Source organism: Cryptomeria japonica, chromosome 1 (assembly GCF_030272615.1).
Source record: "Cryptomeria japonica chromosome 1, Sugi_1.0, whole genome shotgun sequence".
NCBI lineage: Eukaryota > Viridiplantae > Streptophyta > Pinopsida > Cupressales > Cupressaceae > Cryptomeria > Cryptomeria japonica.
In genome coordinates, this window is record NC_081405.1 from 338,282,741 (window position 1) to 338,300,629 (window position 17,889).

The 17,889-nt window shown below is 36.9% G+C and overlaps 1 protein-coding gene across 1 annotated transcript in view; it reads right to left on the reverse strand.

The window, feature by feature from the left end:
• LOC131043612 (uncharacterized) overlaps nt 1–6,812 on the reverse strand; it is a 75,683-nt gene extending 68,871 nt beyond the window's left edge. Inside the window, exon 1 of the mRNA XM_057976840.2 lies at nt 6,551–6,812. Within this exon, the coding sequence (XP_057832823.1) occupies nt 6,551–6,555 (5 nt within the window). The 5' untranslated portion in view covers nt 6,556–6,812. The remainder of the gene's footprint in view (nt 1–6,550) is intronic.
• Between the last annotated feature and the right edge of the window lie 11,077 nt (nt 6,813–17,889).

Consider the following 17,889-nt stretch of genomic DNA (forward strand, 5'->3'; position numbering starts at 1 on the left):
ACAAGGCCTTGATGGTATTCATCCCTTTTTACATATGATGTGTGGAGTTATAACAATATTCCCCAAGATGTAACCACTTGATCCATGCATTTTGTTGTCCCATAACATAGTTTCTTAGGTATCCTTCCAGCCATTTGTTGACAATCTTCTTCTGCCCATCATTTTAGAGATGGTAACGTGTACTTGGCATGAGTTTTGTTCCTGCTAGTTGGAAAAGCTCTTGTCACAACAAACTAAGGAATCGGTTATCTTTGTTGCCAACAATGTTTCTAGGTAGGCCATGTAATCTAAAAATTTCCTTGAAGAAAACATCAGCTACTTGAGGAGCTCTATAGTATATGGATATTCCAATGAAACGTGCATAATTGGTTAGGCAGTCCACCAAAACGTATATACAATCTTTACCTTGTATTTTGGGAAATTATGAAATCCATGGAAATACCTTCCCATTTTGTATTGCCTCGTTCCTATGGCACGTCATGCATTCTTGAACATGTTTTAGGATGTCTTTCTTAAGACCTTTCCAAGAACATTTCTCTCTTACTTGCTTATAGGTTTTATAATATCCTTAGTGTCCAGCTAAAGGGTTGTCATGGTATTCTCTAACTATTTTCTCCTTAATCTTTGAGTTTAATACAAAATCTATCTTGTCTTTCTATACAATGAGTTCTTCAATGTTCCACAGGTGTTGGGGACGGGGTACAAAGGGCTTAAGTTTTGGGGACGGGTTTCGAGGATGGGGGGGCATGGGCCTGGGGGGGGGGGGGGCACGTCCCCGTGGAACACTGGAGTTCTTCCACCACTTTATATTCTTTATTTTGTAGCTTTCCTTCTAAGATGTCATTTGCTCATGGATCTTTAGCGTATTCAGCAATAATCGAGTTCTTCCAATCTATGAAAATGCTTGTTATGGAGCATAAGTAGGGTTTGCAGAATAGGGCATCAGCTACAATGGTGTTCTTCCCTTTAATGTATTCTATGTCACAATTATAAGCTTGCAACTTGCTAACCAATTTTTGTTGACAGTCATTTAAATCCTTTTGATTTAGGAAAAACCTTAGGCTGTTGTAGTCAGTTTTTACAATGAACTTTCCGCAAAGCAAATGGAGTAATGTTTTTTGGCTTCCGTAAGTTTGCGACTCTCGAATGCAATTGGGTGTCTATTTTGCATGAGTAATGCTCCAATGCCGTCTTCGAAAGCATCACACTCTAACTCAAAGGGTAATGTAAAGTCAAGAATGGCTAGAACGGGACAAGAACTCGTGATTTCCTTAAGTCTTTCAAAAGATTGTTGGGCTACTTCGTTCCATGCAAAGGCATCCCTTTTAGTTAAGTGAGTGGAGCAGTAATTTTAGAAAATCCTTTGACAAACCTTTAGTCGTAGCTACATAAACCCAAGAATCCCCTTCGAAAGGTTAGGTTTCTTGGTTTTGGACATTCCCTTATGGCTTTAATCTTGTCCTCATCCACACTTACCCCTTGTGCATTGATTTTATCTCCCAGGTATAGGATTTCTTCCAACCAAAATTCACATTCTTGTTCAAGAATTCCTAGGACTTCATCCATATGCTTAAGGTGTTCTTCCCATGTTTTACCGTAACTCAAAATGTCATCAAAGAACCAAAAGGAACTTTCTTTAGTTGTTTTTTGAATAAGTGATTCATGCGTGATTGGAATGTTGTGGGGGCGTTAGTTAAACCAAAGGGTAGGGCCAAGAATTCAAAGTGTCCATGGTGACATCTAAAGGCGGTCTTGGTGATATCTTCTTTCCTCATTCTAATTTGTTGTTTACCAGATCATAAGTCAATTTTAGAAAAGTACTTTGCTCCATGAAATTCATCGATTAGTTCAGCAACTCTAGGAATAGGATAATGGTTTTTTATAGTCTTTTTGTTCAAGGTTCTATAATCTATGCACATTCTCATAGGGTCGTCCTTCTTTTTAACATAAAATGGAGGAGGCAAAAGGACTAGAACTAGGTTGAATGTGTCCCATTTCGAGAAGCTCATTCATGGTTTTTCTATTTCTTTAAATTTTGGGGGGTGCCTATAAGGTGTAGTGATTACGGGTTTAGCCCCTTCTTCAAGAAAACCTCTCTTGAGAGGTACTCGCGATGGGATGTTGCCAAATACCTTTTTGAGTTTTTTTAGGATGGGTTGGATGTCAACATGTATGGCTTTGCCATTGGAGGAAGACTTGTCAAGTATGCATTGAGCGGCCCATTCCACCCATCCATGTCTAAAGGTTCTTTCCATCCTTTTGGATAAAATTACTCTTGGGGATCCATCGGATAGTCCATGTAAGAGAACTTCTTGTTCATTATGTTGGAAACAAAGTTCCATTTTTTAGAAGTCTAGGTAGAAACATCCTAGAGAGGGTAACCATTGGACACCCAAGATTACATCCGTGTCCCCCATGTTTACAATGTAGAAATCTTCTTTGATTGGGTGCCTTCCCAAGGTGATAATTAGTTGTGGAATCTTTCTTGTACATGGCGTAGTGAACCCATCAGCCACGGCTACCTTAAAGCCCTTAAAATCTACAATGTCCAATTTCATTCTTGTAACCAAACCTTTGTCAGTAAAGTTGTGTTGCCCCACTAGAACACTACGAATTCGAAAGGGGCGATACTTGGATGCTTTCAAGATTGCAGCTATGGTTCCATAGTCTTCCTCATCACACCTTCTTCTTTTGCTTGGGTTTCCTCTTTCTTCTTCCCATACATCTTCGCTCATTTATGCCTCTATATTCTGCACTTGACCATTTTTTCCACAATTATGTCCAAGTTCCCACTTCTCCTTACATTGGAAACATAAATTTTTTCTTTTGAAGCTCTATTCGATCACATTTATGTCCATGCTCCCATTTCTTCTTACATTGGAAACATAATTTTCCTTCAAAGCTCCTTGAGGTCACCTCTAGGATGAAAGGTTTTTTGATGCCTATTTTTCTTATAGGAGGGTTGGGCATGCATGTTTGAGGTTAGATTCTTTGTATAGGGTTTGTCTTTTAAAAGATGACTTCCAACCTTGATGCTTTTTTAATTGCATTTTCAAGTGTTGTAGGATCAAGAGCACTTACCAAACCCCAGATTGATTCCTTTGACCCTTCAATAAATAGGTATGCAAGTCTACTTTCGAAAACCCCCGATACCATGACAAAAATTCTTTGGAATTCTATTATATAATATCATATGGTTCCTTGTTGTTTCAATTGTGTTAGTTACTTGAAGTATCTTTCAAGATGTTTTGGATCAAATTTCTTAAAATCCTTTGAGTGAATTTGTCATAAATTGTCACATTTTGGTGTCCTTGAGTAATAAGGCAATGATGACACCAATCATGGGCAATTCCTTCCAAATGTAGAATGGTGAATTTGATAGCATCCTCTTTTGTCATGGGACTAAGGGAGACATAGGTGTCCATCTTTTGAACTCATGAATGTGTCGTGACTCTTCCAAATCCATCAAAGTTGGGAGGAGTCATTTTACTTACCCTTTGTCGTAAATCTTTGTTGGGTTGTCATATTTCCCTACTAGTGGCATTCTGTGTTATAGCATAACAATAATCCCTGAAGGAAACATCTCTCCTAACTTCAAGATCCAGTCTTGAGAAGGCTTCAGCAATTTTGTCAACATTGTTAATGGACGGATTGTTTTCTTCTTCCTCAATTGTGTGTTCTTCCCTAGGTAGAAATGAAGGTCTTGTTAATCTAGAGGTTGATCCCATAGGTGTTATGTTGTTATTTTCAAATTGATTAGAGTTAACATCTCTTCGATTTGTTTATTGGACCTAAGGGTACTGATTGTATTATTCATATTTTGTAAGGTTTGGAGGAGTGCTTGAGTTGTCCTTTCATTGTGTTCCATGAAGGCTCTCATTTCATCTCCCAACTACTCACCCATTTTATTTCTTTGAGTAGAGTTATTATTCACTGCAAGTCATCTCCTTTTCCTTTCCAATGCCCTTTGAGCTCTTTGGCTTAGTTGCATTAACTATCTTTTGTCTCGCAGGCTAGCAGGAATAATGCTCTAATACCAATTGTAATGTCTCTTTTTGAGATATACATGCTTTTTGCCCAAAAAATAATAATACGAATAATACAAGTTATTTACAAGAGTATTCTTCACTAAATTACACTGCAGCAATTGAATTTAGGAAAATAATTATTTAACATGAAGCGGAATAATAATGAAACTCTTATTGTAAATCTGCACATCATAACTTGATTCCTAAGGATCAACCATATCAGAAACTTGAAGGGGAAACACCATAGGACACCTGGACAACTACCCTCCTCAACTAAGCCCAAGGAGAACATCCATCCAAGACAATCCAACCCCTTGGCCCACAAATTTTAATTCAATGGGTAGATTACTTAATTGAGGGTACCCATACTCCTGAACCTTCCTATTATGATCCCTTACAATTCCTTAATATGATTTCCTTACAAAATCAGATGCATAATTACTTAAATAAACAAATCTGTCTTAAAACCACAAACCAACAATTATTGGATTCCACGTATATCATACCAGTTATTTCAGAACTATAATATTTTGCTGTCTTACTACTCTATAAACTCAGATTATTGCTGCGTTTTATCAGATCAGATCTCAATTGCTTGATCCTGTTTGATGCCTTTCCTTCACTTGGTGGTCTCCCTTGTATATCCTCAAGAGCGGATGGAGAGTCACCTTTCTTACTAAGAGTCCCATCCTTTAGAAACAATATGCCTCTTCTTAATTAATGCTACCCTTTCATTTGATCGGTGTAGTTGAAGGCCTTCTTAATCTCTGTTGTTAAAGGCAATAAGGGTTGCTTTATTTAAGATTTCCTCTGCTAAAATTATTATCTCTCAAGAAATCGCTGACCATTATATGATTACTTCCTTTTCTTTTCTATAAGGGCGATCCATTACAGTTTTTACTTTTATATGTATATTATTCTTGTTTTCTCATGAAGGGGGGCATGACACAAGCCTCGACCTACCTCTGAATGTCACTGATTAAGTTTGCCATCCCTCGATTAGAATTTATATTCTAAGAGTTAGAGATCATTTATGCAACTATAGATCCAACCCAAGGTGGGAAATAGATGAATCTAAGAATTAAGACAAGTCCCTAGAAAGACAGTATAAATGGAAAATTGGAAATAGATGAGGCATAGGTTTTTTGTCAATGATTTCAGCCAATAAGTTTTCTTACACCCTCTTTAAACCATGTCTTGGAATGAAAGACTTTGATTTCGTGATGTATAGAATCTTGATAAATTATAAAAATCCCTAATAATGCAATTTGTTGGCATTCTCTAAAATCTTTCGTCATCTCATGAAACTGGTTGTTCATGTAGCAGAATTAGGACAAGGTTTGTTGGGACCACTTGGGGTAGTACCCATTACCCTATCTACCTGATTTGGAAAACACTTGCCCTGTAAATGGTGTCAGAAAAGACAACTGTGAGGTCTTGGGAGATAGTACCCTAGAGATCTTGGGAGATCCTGTACTTGTTTCTTTTGAACAAATGATTTTCTGATTTTAATAACCTTCTTTCATAACATGGTTCATTCGTTAAGGTTTTTAGATCTCATGAGCTAACGAGTACCAACTGAGAGCTTATGATTGATCATAAAGGCCGTCTGTAACTTACATTATGATGGATTCAAATCGAGTTGAACTTGATCGATTCTTAGAATAAACCTTGCTCCTACAGACCTAGATCTAGGAGACATATTACTAGCAACATTTGTCAGCAATTGATAAGACACTCTGTCGTGCACTAATGAGTGCCCAGAACCTAGTTTAAGCCATACTGGTGCTTGATTTGATGTCCTGTTTCTGCTCCTGCTGGAAACTTACGGTTTTGCTCAATATTTTATAGCTGCTAAACCCAGGAAATAGTTACTCTCTGCTGCTCAAAAGCACTCTAGGTTGGTGCTGATATGGAAATGCTTCTAGCAATTTACTAGAGCAGTTTTCTATTCTCCATGTTACTATTTAATTAAATAAAATACGATTACTATGAATGAAATATAAATACCAACTTTGAATGATTAACTCTTTATGTGATTATTTATCAAGAATCAACTTTTAACAGCATAATTTCAAGTTAAAAATCATTTACCTATATTTCATAAGTAATGGCATATAAGAATCTATCTATCATCCATTTAACCTTCATTGCACGTAGACGATGCTCATATACTCCTTTTACTACTGTTTCTGCTACTCATAAAAAAAAATTACAGCCGTCGATCCATACCGTGATCTATTTGATATTACTACTTTTTACATGGCTAAGCCCGTGGTTGTCGCTTTTTCAGTAAATACCTATCCAGGGTTTTGCTACAGTTTATCTTAAAACCTCGGAGAAGTATTTTATTGTAATTGGCAAAACCTAAAGCAGACTCCAAATATATGTTTTTTGCCCGGTCTGGTTTTATACTTCATTTTTCGGGGACAAATGGCATTCTGAAGTCTGAAAAAATACAAGAAAAGAATACAGCAGTTAACAAGGACAAAAGAAACGCTGAGCAGAACAAATTAACTCACCTCATTTTAAATGGCGTTAAAGACCGTCGAAAATCAAAGACGCAGCTTCGAACTCTCTTCTTAAATCTTCCTCTTCCTCCTAAAACAGCTTAAAAAATAATGTTTGGCACCAGGCGTTTGCACCAAACGCCTTGCTTCGAAATAAAACTTTCGAACACAGCTAAAACATTTCTACTGACTAGCTCATAAACTTATGTAACGAATTTTTTTCAAAAAGAAATTGGAGCGAGGGAGAATTTAATCGCTTTTCATAAATCTGGCGTAAATAAACAAATGCATGAATATTTGAGAATCTCATTTAGCCTAAAAAGTAGGGAATGACAGGAAAATGTTTTAGAAAATAAATGAGAATTTTTATATTTAGATAAAAATTTGATGTATATAAAATATAAAAAATGTTTGCTGAACTTTGGAAGCTCCCCTTGGAGTTTGAAGTCTTCAACAACACTGCAAAAATCAACAAGAAAAAGACCAAATGGTTAGCTTCAAACCTCCATTGGTACAAATTGAACTTTGATGGGTCTACCCAAAATGTCTGCCAAGCAGGAGGTGGAGTCATCTGTGACCACCTGGGAAATACTGTTGCAACTTATGCGGGCAACCTAAAGAACCATACTGTCACTCAGGCCGAGGGAATGGCTCTCCTTTGGGGTCTGAGATTTGCCACATCTATTGGCATTAAACGTCTGGAAATTGAAGGCCACTCGCAGATCATTGTGGAAGCGATTAGTGGTAGATTTGTTGTTGGGTGGAAAGTGGATTCCATTTTGAGGGATGCTAGGATGCTTCTAGCTAACCTTTATGGTTTCACCATCCGCCATATCTTCAGAGAAGGGAATGTTGTTGCAGACTCTATGGCGGTGGTGGGAAGGCTGCAGAATGGCTTACAATGCTGGAGGAACCTCGATTTGCTGCCAATGATCACCAAAGAGATCTTGGAGACAAAAAAACCAAGTCTAATGATGAACCCGTATAACTATCACTAGATGAAGAGAGCCAAATTTCAATTTTTGAATTTGGAGGGGAAACCCGCCCATCATGGGTTGGGCCTGCCACGTAGCTACGTTTGGCCTTGTCATCACCTACAAAAGCGGCTTAATAATGATGATAGTTATTGTTATAGAATTGATATCAGGAATGGTAATTTCCTAATTATCATCCGGACAGATATAATTGGCAGTGATAAAGGCGACAGTTGGGATCGACCAAATCACATTGGCTGGATTGAGGGTCTGCACGAATGTAGTAGATTTTGTGAAAGTGAAATCCACTTAGGCACAACTTGTAATAATCACACCGTTTATTGCGTGATTTTATCCTGGGACTGGCTAAGTTTTTATCACGACTCTACCTTTGCTCTAGTTCGGCTTTGTGTTTTCGATACCCTGTTTCTCTTTTGCTCTGCTAAGCTGGAAGAAACGACCGTGGGGGGGGACAAGATAAGACTGGAACCCGACAAAACTGACGAATTTAAAGCCAAGTTGGCAGTGTGGTTTGTCTGTTGAAAAGGAGGGATCGACAAATTTATGGAAAGCATGAAAGGGAATGATGAGAGATTGTCTAAGCAATTCGTGGCTTCCTGGGAGGATAGAAGGGTTACCATGGTGGGTATCTCCTTCAAAATCAATGAAGAAGTGATTGCCCAAGTGACAGGTCTGTCTATGGAGGGGAGAAAATGGAAGAAACAAAGCCATATTTCGGATACCACCAGCTTGAACCAGTTTTTTCGTGAAGGAGAGAACCTTGTGAAGAGGGTGGGTGGCTCCAACCGGGAGGAGACTTCGTCACCGTGGGACGAGGTCTACTATATCATTATAAAATACCTCACTCTGGAAGGAAGGTATGGAATATCTCCATTTGATTTTTCCTGCTACACTCGTTGGACTCAAATGTTAAGGATATCGTCGAGGCCAAGAAAAAAGGAAAAGACTTCCCCATTCTGCACCAAGGCCTCATCCTACGCCTCTACAATTTCTACCTGGCCCTTTGCCCACCCCGCACAATCTCTGTCCAGAATGTGGCTGAAAAATGTCCCCTAGCCATTGCTACCGATAAACCCGATACAAGCCCTCCTCAGTTGCCTGAAATTGGCTCCTACAGTAAGAAAAGCAAAAAGCGCCCTCCTGAGGATGCTAGAACCCCTAAGAAAGTTAGAATTGAGGAGATTGATTCCAATGTGGAAATTATAGATGAGGTCAACACCCCTCGCCGTTCTATGAGACTGCCCTCCAAACCCCCTGAAAAATCACTAAGAGACCCCTCCTCATCCCATGAAACTTGGAATTTCATCCCCTCTAAGAATGTGGCCCTATTTTAGTCTACCTCGACCACCCACTCTGTTAGCTCCACCCATGCCTCTGAAAGCCCTGAAAATTCCATGAGTCTGAAGGCCGACCCCAAATCCCAGACAAACTCTCCCTCCCCAACTCTCAAGTTCAAGAAGATGATGGTTGTGGAGGAAGTGAGCAGCATAAAGGAGGAAGAGGACAGCAACTTGGCAGAGTTGGGTAAGAAAGTGGAGGGTTTGTTTGATAATTTGCAGGAAATCACCAGCAAAATGGAGCCCATGGAAAACAAGTTGCAGGACGTCTCCAGGTTTGCTTTGAACGTTATGCATTGTTTGGCGACTACATTGTGTCTTCTATAGGAAAGTACTATTAAAGGCAAAGGCAAGGAAGACGATGACTATAGGGCCCTATTCAAATTCCTCAGCAAGGAATGGACTAGGAAGCTCCTCCCCAAGAGGAGCCATGGAAAAAAGAAATAGTCTGCTTCTATGTCTCGAACCTCCAGTTTTTGGTTCGGCCCTAATAGCCTCTAGGCTTATAGTTTTAATTTTGTTTATATTTGAACTTATCTACATGTTTCCCTACGTGGCAAATGTTTAAAATGTTTATTACGACTTTTATATATCTATTGAACATGCATAGAATGATTATGGTTTTTGATAGAGGAAAGTGAGAGGGTTGTAATTTTGTTGTTGCTCTACTAACAGTTGGCCTGCCATTGTTTCTTTGTTCTATTCCTGTGTCAGCCCCCTTGTTTTGGTTGCTTTTAATATCAAAAACAAATGTTTGTAATTAATTTGTTAAGGTATAAAATTTTTGGTCATGTCAAGATGAATACTTTAAAGTCATTATCTCTAACTATAAGTCACTTTTCAAATTATGCGGTCGATCACATGTCAACAAATATGATATACATAAATATAGACCTAATTTGTGTGTGTTGATCTACCTTTTCTAAATCCTTTAAATGTTTGCTTTTACTCTATCACAATTTTTTATGTTTGCCTTTGTATAAAAACTTGGTTGTGTGTTCAGGAATTTAAACATGGCAAGGATGGTTACTCCTTTGTGTCAAACCCTATAAGGTTGTCAAGGCAGTGGCTTAAAAAATGATCAAATATAGCATACAAACATGTAATGGATGTCTTAGATGATCACACAAGTAGATATGGAACAAAATTGTTCTGATTCAATGATAATAAATATAGCATGAATGTTCTTGTCAAATTCATCTCTAGGTGCTTGGTTCTAGGTCATTTGTAAAGTAAACGAGGATCGCCCCTTTAAATACAACTCCAAGGAACATAAGTGAAACATTTGACATGTCTAATAGGCACACAATAATCAAATGAGAAAGGGTAAGGTTGACCCTAGATTTGAGTTTATATTATAAGGGTTTACGGATCATTTATGCAACTATAGATCTAACCCAAACTGGGAAGTAGTTTAATCTAAGAATGAAGACAATTCCCTAGGAGAGAGTGCAAATGGAAATAAATGAGGTACAAGTTGTTTGTTAATTATCAATGAAAAATGTGTCATTTGTACCCCTTATATTTCATAAGAGATGACATAGCAAATATGGATCCAAAACAAAGGGGAAAAGTGCAAGGTATGCATTTTTTGCTATTGTACATTTTGCCCCCCATTTTAAATTACGTGAAAACCATCATGAGAATACATGTCAAAGTAAAATCAAGTAGCTAATGTGAAAGTAAATTTAGTCACACTCATAAAAACGGATGTGGATATCACTTCATAGAACATGCTCCTTTGCAAAGGAGTGCTCTACCTTGGAAACCTACAAAATAGAGAGAGAATTCAATTAGTAGCACATGCAGATAAAACAAACATAATATAATTTCATAGTTAAAATAAAAAGACAAACTAAAGGTTCAAAGACACAAAAGTGAGACAAGGATACTACCTAAGGCAACAAACCAATAGATGTCTCCTTGGTGAAACATAAGTGATGTGGTAGAATTTGAAATGGCCTTTGATCGTGTGGTAGTCACTACAACCACACTTAATAAATGAATTTTATTAACCTCATATGATCTCCCCCTCTAATTAATTGCATTTAAAGGATGCAATTAAGTTAGAGTAGAGTAAAAGAGACATAAAAAATGATATAGTCATGAAAATTGTAATGGTAATATAGAAATATAAAATAGCATCATGTGATGACATTAAAAGATGCTAATGATATGCTCATTAAAGCACATGTATTGATAAGAAAGATAACCCAAATGTTTCCCCAAACTAAGGTAATGGAGCAAATTGTGATTATCAATAGATAAAGTATATTGCTAGCACAAAAAAGAGTTAGATATCATCATGGAAAACTTGTTATTAAAAATTATTATCATTATAGAAGATGATAACTTATGATGTTAATCATATAACTAGAACGTGTGATCTTGGTATTCATTGATGGCCCTATAATCATCATGAAAAATATCATGTGAGTAAAATAATATTATCAAGAATAATAATCATAAGATTTAAAATCATATGAAATAGTAGAATAATAGACAATGTCGTAAAGGATGTGCCCCTTGAGTGGAAGGCACCATCTAAATAATTCAATGTATATATAAATAAGTATATAGAGCATGAAAGTTTCCAATATTAACTAATGATATTGGAAGGATCGGTATTCAATTAATTGTCATCCTCCCGATTGTGCTTTGTAACCACTTTCAGTTAATTAAATTTCATCATGATATGATATGACACATTTTATAAATGTACTTTATCCATTTCCCTTGTACTTTTGGGATTTAAAATCTTTTTTTTCATTTATACAACACTTGTTCTCATAGTGCTTGGCATTATACACCTCTTTGAAATCTAGATTGATGCATCTAACCATGAACTCAACACTACAGTCACATAACTTGTGTATGCAATTGCATATTATTGTGAAACTTTTAATTTCATAATTCAATACTACTTTACCTATGAAAAGGAGTTGTGTGTGTCATTGTGCAAGCTACCAAGCAATGGAGCTACTATATCTTGAGTAAGGGGATAAGCATTCAATTTGATCATAATCCACTCTAGTTATTACATATATGAGGTAAACTAAAGTATGTGTGCCACGTGAAGTGGATGACATACCTCCAACAATTCCATCTAATGATAAAAAGCAAGGGCAAAGACAATTGATGAGGCAAAGTCTAGGATAAAGTACCCTCCACCCCTAAATAAAAACCCTTTGACATGCCAAAATAATTAATTATATTAAATATTATTAATTATTTTGATTAAAAATTAATTATATAATCTAGTTTTTATCCTAATTTCATAAGGTCAAAATTACTATCAAGTTGCTATAAAAAAGATGCATTTTTTACTATATAAGACATATGGAGACTAAAGAATTACATCTAATGCTAGAAGAATTTATCTAAACTAACTGAGTTGGTTGAAAAGAATGTGTTCCTATATTGGCACATCTACTCCCAATCACATGCATTTAAGTGACAACATGTCATTTCCTTGAAGATGTAAAATGTTGTGATTCTAGAAGTAGACTTCCAATAGGATTCTTTTTCAATAATGTTCTCCTTATTTCATGATCTTTACATGCTATATGAACTATTTTCATTTATTCTATTATAAAATATTTATATTAAAGACTCAAAAATAATATGTGTGCATGATTAGCATAATGTTGTTAGTTAGGCCTTTTTTTGAACTTCAGAAAAAACTGTATTTACATTAGTATAACTATTTGAAAAGGGAGATACAAGTACATAGAAGCTTAGTTTTTAATTTTAACATTAGAACAAAAAATATTTAATGTTCTTTATGTAGTTTTAGTCAAGAAAACCAGGCAAAATGGAAACAACAAAGAGGCAAAATTGCAAGAGCAAATGAAGAGTGTATTGAGTGAGTTGAAAAATGCATGGGAAGAAAGTACATATATAGCAAAAATATCCTATCTACCCCTATAACTAACTTGCCACGTAATAAATCCACCTAAGCATGATTATACACCAATTCCCCCTTAATTATAGCTCAGATGAGGCAAAAGAGTGGGTCATCAAAGCCTAATGAGATGCCCAAGTGCAGTGCTCCTTGTAAATAAGAGGAGAAAACCCTATGGGAAAAAAACTTTCCCCTAAATGAGGGTAATATATGCTCTCTAATATATGAGAAGTACAAAACTCCATGCGATGAAAATATCCTTCCCATAAGAGAGAATGAGAGAGGCTAAGAAGAATGAACATTAAATTGCATGGTGATGGTAGATGCTTGAAAATGAATGCTAAAGATGATGCAAGCCTGACAAACAACATTCCTCCACTTGGAAGTGTATACACCTAAAAATGGTCTGAAGATAATTAATTAAATAAGCAATTATTTAATTAATCCCCCTTCCCAATTTAATTGGATTCACTAAGCAATTTGATTAAATTTCCCCTTTCATCTACTTATTAATAAATCTAAGGATTTATTTAATAGGTTCATTTCAATAATCCCCTTTAATTAATTAATTCAAATTAATTAATCCCCCCCATCAAATTCATTTCTTCTAAATCCCCTAATTAATTAAAACAAATCAATTTATGAGTTGTTGAAATTAATTAGCCTTTTCCTATTATTTGAATTTTTAAATTCAAATTCTCTTAACTTTTAACCACCTAACCTAACCTCTTCTAAACCTAACTCGTTCCATCTAACCTTGAGTTTGCCTAACCCCATCCTAGCTTGCACATCCTAACCACCATGTCCCCTTTCCTTGAACACTTTACCCTCTCATGATCCAAGCTTTGTGACACTTGTCACTAGGTGTTCCCTTTCATCCAACCTTCTAGAAGCCTCTTGACACTTGTCACCATAGAGATGACAGATGTTCCCTTTAATTCAACCTCTTCTCCAACCTTCTCCAATTTCACCATTGATATCTTCAGACTTAATCTTGATCGTTGATTCCTGCCACCTCACCCCTAGCCTTGGAAATCCTATAAATAGACCCCATTTTGGAGCAATAATGATCCATCTCATTTGCATTCAAGCATTGTTACTATAGTCATATAGCTCTTAGCATTGCTATCATGATCAATTTTAGCTTAAATCTAGCTTATTTCTAGCTTAATTGCATCTTCATTCTAGCTTATTTTCTAGAATAATCATGAAATCAAGTAGCTTGATCATGCTATCATTGCTAGCTTATGCATCTTCATCATTTAAATCCTCCATTTAAGTGTAGTCAAGTCATTGGAATTTGCATAACCAAATTTGAGAGCAAAATTCATACTCGCATTTACTAGGAGGCAATAGATCGATTAACTATGGTTTTATCTTTCATTGATTAATTTTCTAACCATTTCTTGTAATGATTTATTGAGTGTTTTGTGTTACAACTGCAGGTATAACAGGTACACACTTCACAGGCACGACATTTTAGCGCCCACCGTGGGGCCAAAATCATCCTTTTTGGCCTCTCAATCTTCAACAAAACCTATTTCCTGCCAGATCTGATTCAGAATGTCGTACGAGTTGATTTTCCAACTCCTACGAACTTACTTTTAGGTTGGGACGAAACCTAATTCTGTGTCATATGAATTTCTGGCTAGTAAAATCCTGACTCGTATCAAGTGAATCATGTGTCGTACGAGTTTATTTGCCTTGTCGTACGAGTTCTAAATGCATGTCGTATGAATTTCTGGTTGGAAAATTTTGTGTCGTACGAGTTTATTTGCCTTATCGTACGAGGTCTAAATGCATGTCGTATGAATTTCTGGCTGGAAAATTTTGTGTCGTATGAGTCTCTGTATCTGTGACTTTTAACAAACTGCATTTTCAAGGTTTCGGGTTTCAATCCAAGTTTTATTAATGCTAATCCTGACCTGTTTATGAGATTTTTGGCAGCCTAACAAGTTTTGCAGGACGTTGTCAAAGATACACTTATCAAAGACTAAATTCAAAAAACAATCAATGACTACTAATGGATCTATTTTGTAGGTTGCCTAAGAAAATTCGACTAAACTTTGTGTATTCCTTAAAGTTTTCTAAGCACACTTCAATTTTGTTAAAGAAAATGAACTATCATGTCTTATGTGATTTTGATGATAGGCAAGTATGCTCTCACCTTTCTTAGGTGATCAGAAAGTCGACTCATCTTTTGCTTTTATTAGTGCATATCTTTAGCAGGCCTACCCTCCCGAGGAGCTTAAAAACTCTTAAAGCCATTACGATCGTTGTGAGGGGAACGACCTAAGTGGGAACGGCTAACACCAAGTAATCCAACCCACTATAAAATAAATGTGATTTGATGAAAATCAAGTCAACGTAAGTGCTCGGGAATAGCTCTCCTCCATACCTTCGGGTATATCAAACCTTGGTTTTCTAGGCTGGGAGACCTCTTAATTGAGTTTATACCCTGACGCGCCGAACGGATCCCTTACTAGTTCCGGTTAAAATAGAAGCTACCCGATTTACCTCTGAAAGGGTGATAATCTTTGTGCAAGAGAGATAGTAACTCTCCCAAGACACTTGCCATATCGTGCCCCCATTAGTGTTTGGAGTCAGATAATACGGCGTTGAGAATCCATTATGTGAGACTCAACGACCATATTCTGATTAGCTATTGGGTGTGTACCTAAGTCAGCAAGCAAAGGTTTTTATTCTCAGCCAATTTCCTCAGGTTTTAGCATGCTTGGAGTCACTTATTATATCATATGTTTGCTATGTATCCATCCCTAAATTAAAAAGATAGACATTTAAATTTGGAAAACATAAGCAAAACACCAAAATTCACTAATCAAATTCGGCAAAAACAAACATATTTTTCATTGTCCTGTTCTCTGTCGTACGAGTCAGGTGATCACCTGTCGTACGAGATATATGTTTTGTCATATGGTTTACAAAGTTTGTCGTACGAGTCTCTTCTCTTTCAAAAGAAATTTCAAATTTGTCGTCCGGTATTGTATCTTTTGTCGTATGGTTCATGAACTATTGTCATACGAGTCTCTATGTTTACCAGTCCAGAACTGCTGCTTTGCATGAATTTTTCAGGTCTGTCATTTCTGCTTGGTCAACTTGTAGTATTCATAAACATCTGTTATGTGTTGTTCTGAGCTTAAATTATCTTCTTGGTTTTCTTGGTCAAGTTATCATCCGTCAAAATCAGACTCTAGAAGATAAACACCTTAAGATTTTCAAAGTGCTCACCCTTAACAAGTTCAAGATCTAAACATCTCAAAGTGCATTATCACCCTTGTTGGATTTTGCCAAGATCAAGAGCTCAATGAAATGTACAAAATAGAGACACAATATAGGACAAGAATAAACTGTATTCTCATCAATAGAAATGATCAATAACGTAGCTACATACAATGTAGATGAGCCTGCTTATATAGGCAAGGCTAGGGATATGTGAGCACACAAACATGACATGTGGCTCAATAAGAAATAAGGGTAGGTAGGAAATAGGTGTGGGTAGGTAGGAGAAATAATATAATATTCCACATGAGGTGGATCACCCACCGAAGGTGGAATTATCACTCCACAATAAGTGGATATGATAGTGTAATAACAAGATCAACACCATAAAAGGTGGAATTTCTCCTACACACACTATCCCAATGTGGCACAAACACCCAAGTGTCTCATATCCAAACTACTATGAAAATGCATTATCCTAAGTAAACTTAAGTAAGTGTAACAATATCCAAGATGAATAATTATTTACACCAACACCCCCCCTTAAGTGCAACTTAGGGGAATGCACTTAAGTCTACAATGCAACTAAGCAATGCAAGATGGGTCCTGGCTACTAGGCCATGTTAGGTACCCATGTACAAATGCAAATGCATGCAAACCAATGCAATGAAATCTCTCACAAAGTGGGGAAAGAGAGAAAAACCCAATGGGAAAAAACCCTCCCCCAAAAGAGAGATGAAAACATACAAAGAACTCTCATAGAAGAATGTGAAGGACAAAACCCCATGTGAGGAAAAAGTCCCCCCCATACAAGAGAAGAAGAGAAGTCAAACTGTGACCCCCCCTCAATGGAGAATCTGCACCAATGGAAGAAGCTCGATGTATGAAGAAACTGCTCCACGAACGTCGAACAACATTCCTCCCCTTAAGAAGAAACAAAACCAAAGGTGTATCCATGAAGTCTCCCCAATCATGAAGGGAAGATGTATGAAGAAAACTCATGATGAAAGGAATCTCTGAAAACTGCTCAAGTGTCCCCATGTCGATGCTGAAAGGTACCCCCTCCAAAGGTGGTAAACTGTGCCACACTGCTGAAAAAGGCACTCCAAGATCTAGTGGAGATGGATGTAGAACAAGTCCCAAAGACTCACATGTCTTCTCAAAAAATAAAGAGACCTTCTCCAACTGCTGTACATAAGTATCCACAATCATGTCAACCTCGAAAGAATGATCATGTAGAGAATGAACAAGAGGGTCAGAGTGTTCCCTCACAACAATCGAAGAAGGATCATCTTCATCAAAGAGAAGATGAATGTCATCAATGATGTCTCCCAAATCTGCAATGTAGGATTCCATAAACAAACCTGCAATATCTGTCAAGTAATCATCCCATGAATCTGAAGCTGGAAGACAATGAATATCCTGTTGCACTGAATCACATGAAGGCAAAACTGTCGCACTATCCGCATAATCAGGTGCAATAGGTGATGTGATATCAATATGAGGAGATGAAATACAAGACTCAAGAACGGGTTCACATGTGAGAATCCCCATGTTCAAGTGTCCAAAGTTCTCCTCAAAATCTGAACCATCACAATAAGTGTGATCATCATATGTAGAATCATCAAATGTGAAATCATAATCATCAACAAAATTTGAAAAGGAGTATAACCGAGATGCATGATCAACCACCCCAGTTGCAATGATAGCTCTAGTCTCCATGTCTCTGATGAAAACTGAGTCAGGTGTGAACTCCACGACTCTCTTAGTTGCACCATGTGTGATTTGATAGATAGAAAGGAGATTGTTTGTCAAGTGGGGTACACACAACACATCATTGAAGGAGTTATCCCCAATGTCAATAGATCCTTTCCC